This window comes from Scyliorhinus torazame, chromosome 3 (genome assembly GCF_047496885.1).
Source record: "Scyliorhinus torazame isolate Kashiwa2021f chromosome 3, sScyTor2.1, whole genome shotgun sequence".
Taxonomy (NCBI): Eukaryota; Metazoa; Chordata; class Chondrichthyes; order Carcharhiniformes; family Scyliorhinidae; genus Scyliorhinus; species Scyliorhinus torazame.
In genome coordinates, this window is record NC_092709.1 from 8,342,050 (window position 1) to 8,354,650 (window position 12,601).

Genomic DNA, 12,601 nt, shown 5'->3' on the forward strand with positions numbered 1-12,601 from the left:
ATAACCATAATCCAGTTCATTTTGTTCCCTATATCTATGGAAGATTGACATTAAAGCCATTCTTGGCAGCCAGCATCTGCTTCGTGTGACTCCCGTCAGTGGAGCCAAATCTCTGAGTCTGTCACTGCAAATCTCAAGGTTGGTTTGGCACAGCCCTGGGAATGCCAGGAGTTCATGGGAATTGGAAGAGAACAAAGTATTCTGCTTAAGGAGGATGATGGAAAGTCTTGTTTGAATTCACTGACAGACCATATATTTTTCAGCTTGAGAGAATGAAGTCACTGGTGGCGAGGGTGAGACAATATCGGAGCGACTCTTCTTGTTTTTCCCCAGTCGATATTTTTGGAGCTGGTTCTGTTTTTTGCGTTATGAATTTGTTTCCATTGCGTGTTCACTCGTTCGCCTGCGTTCACCTCCATCGATCTGCCCTTCAATAGAATGGGGAGAGTTTTGGCCACATACCCCTCAGCAGCTCTGGGTACATCTGACAAGAGAATAGATTGATACCTGTCCAGAAGGTGGTACATCTGTCACCTTGGCGAGGAATTCATTCCAACAATTGGCACAGGACAAACACAGGCACAATAAATGTCTGACGTTCAAAGTTAAATCAACAGTTGTGTTCAACAGAAAGAGTTGACGTTTAGGAAGTATCTTTGCTGATTTCCAAAAATGTTTTACTGCCAAAGAAGTACTTTAGAAGTGTAAAATTACAGGAAACCCAACCTTAGATTGACAGACAGCAGGTTCTCACAGACAGCAGTTAACTAAGTTACAATACTGTTTGATCAGATGCTGCTTGAGGGATAAATATTTGGAGCATATCAGGAGAACAATATTGCTCCGTTTTCTTTTGAATAGTGACTTTGAAACCGCTCAGATCAGAAACAGCGGCTCACCTGGGAAAAGAGCACGTCTGACAGTGCAGCACTCCCTCAGTACTGACCCTCTGACAGTGCGGCAATCCCTCAGTACTGACCCTCTGACAGTGCAGCACTCCCTCAGTACTGACCCTCTGACAGTGCAGCACTCCCTCAGTACTGGCCCTCTGACAGTGCAGCACTCCATCAGTACTGACCCTCTGACAGTGCAGCGCTCCCTCAGTACTGACCCTCTGACAGTGCGGCACTCACTCAGTACTGACCCTCTGACAGTGCAGCACTCCCTCAGTACTGACCCTCTGACAGTGCAGCACTCCCTCAGTACTGACCCTCTGACAGTGCAGCGCTCCCTCAGTACTGATCCTCTGATCGTGCACTGCTCCCTCAGCACTGTCAGTGGGAATATCGGTCTAGATTTTGTGCTGAATTTTTTTAAGTGAAAGCCATGACTTCCTGTTGGTGTGGTGAGAGACTGATATTGACTAGCTAACAGTTGAAATTGTGTTGCCATGCTCCTCAGGAATTTCCTATGCATACCAGTCCTTCAGTCTCACCTTCTCTGCCTTTATCCCTCAATGTGGCAGGCATGTTAATGCTTTGATTTTCCCTTCAATGCAACATTAATAAACTGGAACCTGTTTCCCCTTTGTTGACAGAAAGGGGCTGGCTATCACCTGGACCTTTTCTGGGTGGCTATCCTTTTGGCTCTTTGCTCGTTTATGGGCTTGCCCTGGTACGTCGCTGCCACCGTGATTTCCATCGCGCACATCGACAGCTTGAAGATGGAGACACAAACATCAGCCCCTGGAGAACTACCCAAGTTTCTGGGAGTCAGGTAGGAAACCTCTCAGCCCATTGCATGAACGTGAGCAGACGCTTTTCTTTTTTTTTCTTTTTCTTTTTAAAAAAATAAATTTAGAGTACCCAATTCATTTTTTCCAATTAAGGGGTAATTTAGCGTGGCCAATCCACCTACCCTGCACATCTTTGGGTTGTGGGGGCGAAACCCACGCAGACATGGGGAGAATGTGCAAACTCCACACATTATTAAAAGTGAAAAATGCAGAAGCAAGAATATTGATTGAAATCTTGATAAAGAAAAACTGGTCAGATCTCAGCTGGAGTATTGTGTCCAATTAATGGCATCAGATTTTAGGAAGAATGTCAAAACCTTGGGGTTGTTGAGGGAGTGCTGCACTGTCAGAGGGTCAGTACTGAGGGAGTGCCGCACTGTCAGAGGGGCAGTACTGAGGGAGTGCCGCACTGTCAGAGGGTCAGTACTGAGGGAGTGCTGCACTGTCAGAGGGTCAGTACTGCGGGAGTGCTGCACTGTCAGAGGGTCAGTACTGTCAGAGGGTCAGTACTGAGGGAGTGCTGCACTGTTGGAGGGTCAGTACTGAGGGAGTGCTGCACTGTCAGAGGGTCAGTACTGAGGGAATGCTGCACTGTTAGAGGGTCAGTATTGAGGGAGTGCTGCACTGTCAGAGGGTCAGTACTGAGGGAGTGCTGCATTGTCAGAGGGTCAGTACTAAGGGAGTGCTGCACTGTCAGAGGGTCAGTACTGAGGGAGTGCTGCACTGTCAGAGGGTCAGTACTGAGGGAGTGCTGCATTGTCGGAGGGTCAGTACTGAGGGAGTGCCGCACTGTCAGAGGGTCAGTACTGAGGAAGTGCTGCACTGTCAGAGGGTCAGTACTGAGGGAGTGCCGCACTGTCAGAGGGTCAGTACTGAGGGAGTGCCGCACTGTCAGAGGGTCAGTACTGAGGGAGTGCCGCACTGTCAGAGGGTCAGTACTGAGGGTGTGCTGCACTGTCAGAGGGGCAGTACTGAGGGAGTGCTGCACTGTCAGAGGGACAGTACTGAGGGAGTGCTGCACTGTCAGTGGGTCAGTACTGAGGGTACAGCACTGTGAGAGGCTCAGTACTGAGGAAGCGCTGCACTGCCAGAGGGTCAGAACTGTCAGAGGGGCAGTACTGAGGGAGTGCTGCACTGTCAGAGGGTCAGTACTGAGGGTACAGCACTGTGAGAGGCTCAGTACTGAGGAAGCGCTGCACTGCCAGAGGGTCAGAACTGTCAGAGGGGCAGTACCGAGGGAGTGCTGCACTGTCAGAGGCTAATTGCCCTTGAGGGCGGCAGTTAAGAGTCTGGAATCACATATAGGCCAAACCAGGTAAGGACGAGAGATTGCCTTCCCTATAGGTCATGAGTGAACTAGATGGGGCATTACGACAATTGGCAATGGTTTCACCATGACGTTTCACCATGACACTTTTCATTCCAGATTTGTAAAATTGAATTCCAATTTCACCATCTGCATTACCCTGGCTCGCTGGATTACTAGTCCAGCGACAATACCACTACGCCGCTGCCTCCCTTTATTGTGGAATGATAGTAGTCAATCTGTGCACAGCAAGATCCCACTCGTGCAATGTTATAACAATCAGCTATCCCGCTGTTGATTGAAGAATAAATATGTGGCGACACACCAGGGAGAACTTGTTGCTCTTCTTCAAAACTGTAAGAGGATCTTTTTGCACCCAACTGAGATAATAGGCGGATCCTCAGTTTGAGCATCACATCCACTGGCTTCCCTTGGTGGATTCTGTCCTCAAGTGTCTGGAGTGGGTCTTGTACCCACAACTCTCAGACTTAGAGGTGAGAGTGTTAAACATAGGGGGCAAAATTCTCCCCCAACGGCGTGATGTCCGCCGACTGGAGCCAAAAACGGCGCCAATCAGACGGGCATCGCGCCGGCCCAAAGGTGCGGAATGCTCCACATCTTTGGCGGCCTAGCCCCAACATTGAGGGGCTAGGCCGACGCCGGAGGGATTTCTGCCCCGCCAGCTGGCGGAAATGCGTTTGTTGCCCCGCCAGCTGGTGCGGAAATGCGGCGCATGCGCGGGAGCGTCAGCGGCAGCCGACTGTTTCCCGCGCATGCGCAGTGGGGAGAGTCTCTTCCGCCTCCGCCATGGTGGAGGCCGTAGCGGAGGCGGAAGGGAAAGAGTGCCCCCACGGCACAGGCCCGCCCGTAGATCGGTGGGCCCCGATCGCGGGCCAGGCCACCGTGGGGGCACCCCCCGGGGTCAGATCACCCCGCGCCCCCGCCCACGCCGCCTGGTCCCGCCGGTAAATACCAGGTTTGATTTACGCCGGCGGGACAGGCAACTTCTGGGCGGGACTTCGGCCCATCCGGGCCCGGAGAATTGAGCGGGGGGTCCCGCCAACCGGCGCGGCCCGATTCCCGCCCCCGCCCAATCTCCGGTACCGGAGACTTCAGCGGGGGCGGGGGCGAGATTCACGGCAGCCAACGGCCATTCTCCGACCCGGCGGGGGGTCGGAGAATGACGCCCAGGGTCTGTACAGCTGATCCCTGTTAGCGTTGTAATAATGGGAGGGAAAGAGATGACAACTTTGTTTTGTAATATTCAGTTTCATCTGAATTGTCAAATTCCTGTTCGACACATTCTCCTGGTGCTGACGCTCTCTGTCTATTTTTAGGGAACAGCGGGTGACTGGGTTTATTGTCTTCATCCTCACTGGCGTTTCTGTCTTCATCGCTCCCATACTAAAGGTACCACGTTTAAGTATTTCTTAATAATGTTTAATCACACATTTTTCAGGGGTACTGATTAACTGCCCAAATACTCATGTCTGACTTGTGACAGCTTCTTTACTGGGTCTCTATTTGTAGTTGTTGCCACTTTTCAACATCCACGATTGACAGTGCGGAGGATTCACTGCAACTGTTTTTTCTCCTGCAATGAATTGAAACTATTAACAGAAGCAAAGAAACTCACAACCCCACTCAGACACACACACAAACCCACTCAGACACACACACAAACCCACTCTGACACACACACAAACCCACTCTGACACACACACAAACCCACTCAGACACACACACAAACCCACTCTGACACACACACACACTCACTCTGACACACACACAAACCCACTCAGACACACACACAAACCCACTCTGACACACACACAAACCCACTCTGACACACACACACACTCACTCTGACACACACACAAACCCACTCTGACACACACACTCACTCTGACACACACACAAACCCACTCTGACACACACACAAACCCACTCTGACACACACACAAACCCACTCTGACACACTCACAACCACACTCTGACACACACACAAACCCACTCTGACACACAAACCCACTCTGACACACACACAAACCCACTCTGACACACACACACACTCACTCTGACACACACACAAACCCACTCTGACACACACACTCACTCTGACACACACACACACTCACTCTGACACACACACAAACCCACTCTGACACACACACTCACTCTGACACACACACAAACCCACTCTGACACACACACAAACCCACTCTGACACACACACAAACCCACTCTGACACACACACAAACCCACTCTGACACACACACAAACCCACTCTGACACACACACAAACCCACTCTGACACACACACAAACCCACTCTGACACACACACAAACCCACTCTGACACACACACTCACTCTGACACACACACAAACCCACTCTGACACACACACAAACCCACTCTGACACACACACAAACCCACTCTGACACACTCACAACCCCACTCTGACACACACACACACCCACTCTGACACACAAACCCACTCTGACACACACACAAACCCACTCTGACACACACACACACACTCACTCTGACACACACACAAACCCACTCTGACACACACACTCACTCTGACACACACACACACTCACTCTGTCACACACACAAACCCACTCTGACACACACACAAACCCACTCTGACACACTCACAACCACACTCTGACACACACACAAACCCACTCTGACACACAAACCCACTCTGACACACACACAAACCCACTCTGACACACACACAAACCCACTCTGACACACACACAAACCCACTCTGACACACACACAAACCCACTCTGACTCACACACAAACCCACTCTGACACACACACAAACCCACTCTGACACACAAACCCACTCTGACACACACACAAACCCACTCTGACACACACACAAACCCACTCTGACACACACACAAACCCACTCTGACACACACACAAACCCACTCTGACTCACACACAAACCCACTCTGACACACACACAAACCCACTCTGACACACACACAAACCCACTCTGACTCACACACAAACCCACTCTGACACACACACAAACCCACTCTGACACACACACTCACTCTGACACACACACAAACCCACTCTGACACACACACAACCCCACTCTGACACACACACAAACCCACTTTGACACACTCACAAACCCACTCTGACACACTCACAAACCCACTCTGACACACACACAACCCCACTCTGACACAAACACTTACACTCAGGCATGCACACACAAAAACCCACACTGTGTCACGCACGCCCCCACAAACACACACACACACATACACACACACACACACACACAGCCCTGAATGTGTCTGAAGTGGTGGACTGCGTTCTGCTGCAGGACGGGCCTGCCTCCTCATGGTGGATTCTCGCCAGTGCCTCTCAGGCTGTGTTGTGCAGAACAAATGTCTTTTACTAAATTTCAAGTGGTTAAACTAACATTTTGCGAGGACCTATTCCTTTGATCGAGGATCAATGTCATGTGCGTGAACTGGGAGGTGCCAGAGTATTGGGGGAGTGGTCAGCAGTCATGTTTCAGACATTTGTCACAAGCTTTGATTCAAACCCCCCCCCCCCCAGGCATTGTCCTCGGAGGGAGGGCGGCGGGGAGGGGAGGGGGGTGGGGGGAGGCGACAAGAGAGAGATTCTGCTCCAGTGAGCCACCGGGCAGCCTGCGAGTCGGCGGAAGATCGCCAGTAAGGAATTAACAGGGAAGAGAGAGGAACGATTTGGACGGGAGTTGAAGGAAGACAGGTCGGCGGCCCAGCTGCGGTGAATTCGAGATGTGAGGTTAATTGCGGCTCAGTGGGCCGAACCCGTTCCTTAGCATGAATATAAAATCAAGGCTGACACTCGAGTGCAGAGCTGAGGGAGAGCTGCACTATCAGAGGTGCTGTCTTTCAGATCAGACGTTAGATTGTTTGCCCTCTCAAGTGGACATTCGAACCCCCACGGTGCTGTTTAAAGAAGAGCTGGGAATGATCTCCCCAGCGCAATATTTAAGCCTCAGCGAACGTCGCAAAAACAGATTATCAGGTCATTATCACACTGCTGCCTATGGAATCTTGCCGTGCGCACATTGGCTGTTGTGTTTCCGACAACTGGCACTGCACTTCAAAAATCACTTCACAGCCTGTGGTGCCCTGATCCCGCACTACACTGAGGAGTTCCGGCGAACGGCCTCAGATGTGCATTCCCCGCTGAGGCCCCCTATCTAACCGGGGCGGGGGCACGTTAAAGAGTGGGGGGTGTCTCGGCACTGCGAGCGCCGGGTAACATGCGGTTACACACACTCGCTATGGGACTCAGTCTGGTTAGGCAGCAACGGGGAGCTTGGTGACACAGCCTGGGTGAAGCCCCCCCAGCAAAACCCACTAAAATGACAATTAGAAACCTTTCCCTTAGATCGTGCCTCTGCCTCTTTACCTCTTCCTCCTCTGATAAGGCGCTACTTCTAATCTACTTCTCTGACCAATCTTCATCTGTTGCTCAACAAAGCCACATTTTGTTTTATAACGCCCGCTTGAAAAACCTCGGGGCGTTCATTATGTTAAAGGTGCCGTATAAATACAAGTTGTGGTTGAGTTGAAGTGAATGTTTGCTCAGTGACTGATCGCCTCTCTCCTTCGTTCCAGTACATCCCAATGCCAGTGCTTTACGGAGTTTTCCTGTACATGGGGGTTGCTTCTCTGAGGGGTGTACAGGTGAGTAACCATGGCAACCGTTTGCAAGCTAAATTCCAGAGAAAATGCCTGATAATTATTAACCAGCCTGTCAGTGGACAAAGTTAGTTTGAATAACAGTCGGCTGAACATGATCTGGGCGCCGATTACCTCAGCCTGAGGCGGCGAATCATTTCAGTGGACACCCCTGAAGTTAGATAATTCGATCACAATGACTGGGATTTTGTCTGACCGATGGGGGCCTCGCCCATCTCTTGGGGAATCGGCAGGGAACCCCCATTAATTCCATGAAGGACGCCCAATGGAATGGAGGCACTGACGTAGCTGTATTGGGCCTTCCCAGCGATTGCAGCCCTTGGGGGCAAATGTTGTACCCGCCATGAGCTGTTGGCCTACCAGAGGCTAGCCGCTCATCATTGACGTGCAGTGCTGCACCCACCCAAGGCTCAGGATCGCAGAGGGACCCCAGGCCACAGGTGCGCCAGGGGAGGGTGGGGGCACGTGACAGGTGAGGGACCCCTGCCCTGACCCCGGCGGGGCACCTGGCAAGCCCGACAGGTCTTGCTGAGTGTCTTTCCAGGGATGCGGGAGGCCTGTTCGACCTCTACTTAATACCTGAGCCACCACTACATTGCAAATGGCTCATTGATAATGGATGTCAACTGGCTCATTAAAAGCCTAATAACATCCGGCAGCTAGGGCAGCTCGGTGGCACAGTGGGTTAGCCCTGCTGCCTCACAACGCTGAGGTCCCAGGTTCGATCCCCACCCTGGATCACTGTCCGTGTGGAGTTTGCACATTTTCCCTGTGTTTGCGTGAGTTTCGCCCCCACAACCCAAAAGATGTGCAGGGAAGGTGGATTGGCCACGCTAAATTGTCGCTTAATTGGAAAAAAATAATTGGGTACTTGAAATTTATTTTTTAAAAAGACTAATAACATCCTGCAGCTAGGACGGCATGGCGGCACAGTGGTTAGCACTGCTTCCTCACTGCACCAGGGATCCGGGTTCGATTCCAGCCTTGGTGACAGGCTGTGTGGAGTTTGCATGTTCCTCCGGGTTTCCTCCAGGTGTTCCAGTTTCCTCTCACAGTCCAAAGATGTTCGGGTTAGGTGGATGTGCCATGCTTAATTACCCCTTAATGCCCAAAGGTTAGGTGGGGTTACTGGGTTACGGGGATAGGATGGGAGCATGGGACAATGTATGATGCACTTTCAGAGGATCGGTGCAGACTAGATGGATCGAATGGCCTCCTTCTGCACTGTAGTGAATCGAGGAATCCCAGGTCAGCCTCATACATTCTCCAACTTAATTAGGTGAGGTTTGGTCACAGCTGCGAATTGATCAAAGGTCACGTGAACTGGTGCAGTTTGGTTGGATCAGATGAAAGTAAAGTGGTGCGAATGCTGGAATCTGAAACAAAAACTGAAAACGCGAGAAAAACTCAGCAGGTCTGACAGCATCTGTGGAGAGAGTCAAACGTGTATTGGTGACCATGAACCATTGTCGATTGTCGCAAAAACCCATCTGGTTCACTCATGTCCTTCAGGAAAGGAAATCTGCCGTCCTTACCCGGTCTGGCCTACACGTGACTCCAGGCCCACAGCAATGCGGCTGACTCTTAAATGCCCTCTGAAATGGAGCGTGGTTCGGGACTGGCAATAAATGCTGGCCCAGCCAGCGATGCCCATGCCCCGTAAAATGAATAATAAAAAAGAAAGAAACAGCGTTAAAGTTTCTAGTCCAGTCTGACTCTCAAGAAGAGTGGTACAGTTTGTTTTGCAGTTCCTCTCCTTGCTGCCATTACGAGACTTCAAAGGTAGTGAGTATTGGCTGGAGTGACGTCCAGGCTGTCCACAGTTACCCTGGAGTGGGTTACGTGATCACCGAAGCAGAGATCGTAGCCCCCAGTCTGATGTCACCTTTTGGACAACAGTCACGTTGAAGCAGTTACCCTCCCATCATCGCCAGGACAACACTAATTACATCCAGTTTGCACCACAGGAAGAGTTCACTTGCTCCAACTCCCCTGTGCCAGTGTTTCTGCTCCATCCGGGCCTCCCCCATCCTCCTCTTCACATCCCCCAGTCACCATCTCCGTCTATTCCTTCCTCACGCGTGTGTCTATCCAACTTCATCTTTAAATGTCTCTCCCGCTATTCAACTTGTCGACTCCCCGCGGCAGTGAGTTGTCCATTCTCACCACTCTCTGGGTGAAGAGATTTCTCCTGAATTAATTATTGTCTTATATTTATGGTCCCTGTCCCTGGTCCCCCTCACAAGTGGAAACATCCTTTCTACACAATCCGATCAAACCCATTCACAATCTTAAAGGCCTCGATCAGGTTACCCCTCAGCCTTCTCTTTTCTAGAGAAATGGACACTGCCTGAAATAGTTTTTGAAAAATAAATTTAGCGTACCCAATTAATTTTTTCCAATTAAGGGCCAACTTAGCGTGGCCAATCCACCTACCCTGCACATGAAATGAAATGAAAATGAAAATTGCTTATTGTCACAAGTAGGCTTCAAATGAAGTTACTGTGAAAAGCCCCTAGTCGCCACATTCCGGCGCCTGTTCGGGGAGGCTGGTATGGGAATTGAACCGTGCTGCTGGCCTGCCTTGGTCTGCTTTCAAAGCCAGCGATTTAGCCCTGTGCTAAACCACCCCCTTGGGTTGTGGGGGCGAAACCCACGCAAACACGGGGAGAATGTGCAAACTCCACACGGACAGTGACCCAGAGCCGGGATCGAACCTGTTACCTCGGTGCCGTGATTTAGTGACATTGATTGAGGGACCAATGTTGGCCAGGGCACCTGGCAGAACTCCCCTGCTCTTCTTCAAAGTAGTGCCATGGGATCTTTCCCATCCTTCTATTCGCGAGACATGGGGAGAATGTGCAAACTCCACACGGGCAGTGACCCGGGGCCGGGATCGAACCCGGGTCCTCAGTGCCGTGAGGCAGCAGTGCTAACCACTGCGCCGCCGCGCCGCCCCTGAAGTAGTTTTTTTAAAATACATTTTTAGCAAAAATTTTCCATTTATAATAAATTGATTCATAAACAATGGATGTGACACAGAACAATGTAGCAAAAACACAACCAATCGTATAAACCTCATCCAAAAAGAGAGAAAAAAACCTCTCCCCACCCGTAACCTAAACCCTGCACCCCACCCCCCCAACAACTGTCGGTGACTAACTCCTTAAAGAAGGAATTGAGTGGCTGCCATCTTGGTAGAACTCCTCAACCGACCCCCTAACGGTTTACTTGACCTTCTCCAGAGGCGAAATTCCATTAGGTCACCCAACAAAACTGAGGTGCTGGGCTGGGTAGGGCATCCCCACCCGAACAGAAATCGCCCCTTGTCCCCGACCTGAAAATGGCCACCATGGGACAAGGCTCCAGATCAATAATAAGGATCACTGTCATGGTGCTAAAGAAGGAGACCCAAAATTTTACAGCTGAGGACGCGACCAGAACATGTGTGTGTGGTTGGCCGGAACCCGAGAACACGGCTCGCACTTGTCTTCTACCCCGGGAAGAACCCAGCCCGAAATCGTTCACAGCCTTGGTTATATTCCTGAACAGTGGCTCCAATGCTGTCTGTGCTGTGTCATTTATTCATTCATTCTAATTCAACCCTTTTCCCTTAACAAGTGCTGATATTTATTTCAAAGCATGTGTTTCTCTTTATAATAATAAGAATTTTTATTATTGTCACAAGTAGGTTTACATTAACACTGCAATGAAAAGGACGGTACGTGGCGCAGTGGTTAGCACTGCTGCCTCACGGCGCTGAGGACCCGGGTTTGAATCCCGGCCCCAGGGACACTGTCCGTGTGGAGTTTGCACATTCTCCCCGTGTCTGTGTGGGTCTCACCCCCACAACCCAAAGATGTGCAGGTTAGGTGGATTGGCCATGCTAAATTGCCCCTTAATTGGAAAAGAAATAGTTGGGTATTCTAAAATTTTTTTCAAACACTGCAATGAGGTTACTGTGAAAATCCCCCAGTCGCCACACTCCGGCGCCTGTTCGGGTACACGGTGGGAGAATTCAGAATGTCCAATTCACCTAACAAGCACGTCTTTCGGGAGATGTGGGAGGAAACCAAAGGAAATCCACGCAGACACGGGGAGAAGGTGCAAACTGCACACAGACAGTGACCCAAGCGAGAATCGAACTCGCGTCGCTGGTGCTGTGAAGCAACAGTGTTAGCTCTTATGTCAGGCTGCCATTTATTCTGTTGCAATTTCTGTACAGATATACACAGCTCTTATAAGGTCAGATAACCTGAATACGCCAGCAGTGTTTCGAGAATTGTAGTTCTCGATGAGCAAAGATACACACTTGGACAGAGAGGTTTAGATCTCCAAATTCTCCAATTCCGCGTGTAACATTCCCTGGGCGAGATGTTATTGTTGTCCGATTCTCAGTATGTTTAAGGAGGAAGATGGATAGATACATGCGGGAGAAAGGAATGGAAGGGTCTGCCGATAGGGTGAGATGAGGAGGAATGGGAAGAGGATCATGTGGAGCGTCAGCATGGACCAGTTGGCCCGAGTGGCCTGTTTCTCTGCTGCACTCCTGATGTAGCTCAATGTACAAGCTGCTGAGGAGGTGGGGCCGGGGTTAAAGGCTGGCTCTGTTTTGTCATTTCAGTTCATGGACCGATTGAAGTTGTTGCTGATGCCTCCCAAACATCAACCAGACTTCATCTACCTGCGTCATGTCCCCCTACGGAGGGTTCACCTCTTCACCTTCATCCAGGCCATCTGTCTGGCCATGCTCTGGATCCTGAAATCAACCGTGGCAGCCATCATTTTCCCAGTTATGGTAAGTTATTCCATGTTCCAGCA

The 12,601-nt window shown here is 50.6% G+C and overlaps 1 protein-coding gene across 6 annotated transcripts in view; it reads left to right on the forward strand.

Moving 5' to 3' along the window:
* Positions 1-12,601, forward strand: part of LOC140408279 (electrogenic sodium bicarbonate cotransporter 1-like) — a 356,190-nt gene that overhangs the window by 324,032 nt on the left and 19,557 nt on the right. For all 6 annotated transcript variants that reach the window (XM_072495256.1, XM_072495257.1, XM_072495258.1 and 3 more), the window contains 4 exons: positions 1,538-1,716; positions 4,379-4,451; positions 7,697-7,765; positions 12,405-12,578. In XM_072495256.1, the coding sequence (XP_072351357.1) occupies positions 1,538-1,716; positions 4,379-4,451; positions 7,697-7,765; positions 12,405-12,578 (495 nt within the window). The remainder of the gene's footprint in view (positions 1-1,537; positions 1,717-4,378; positions 4,452-7,696; positions 7,766-12,404; positions 12,579-12,601) is intronic.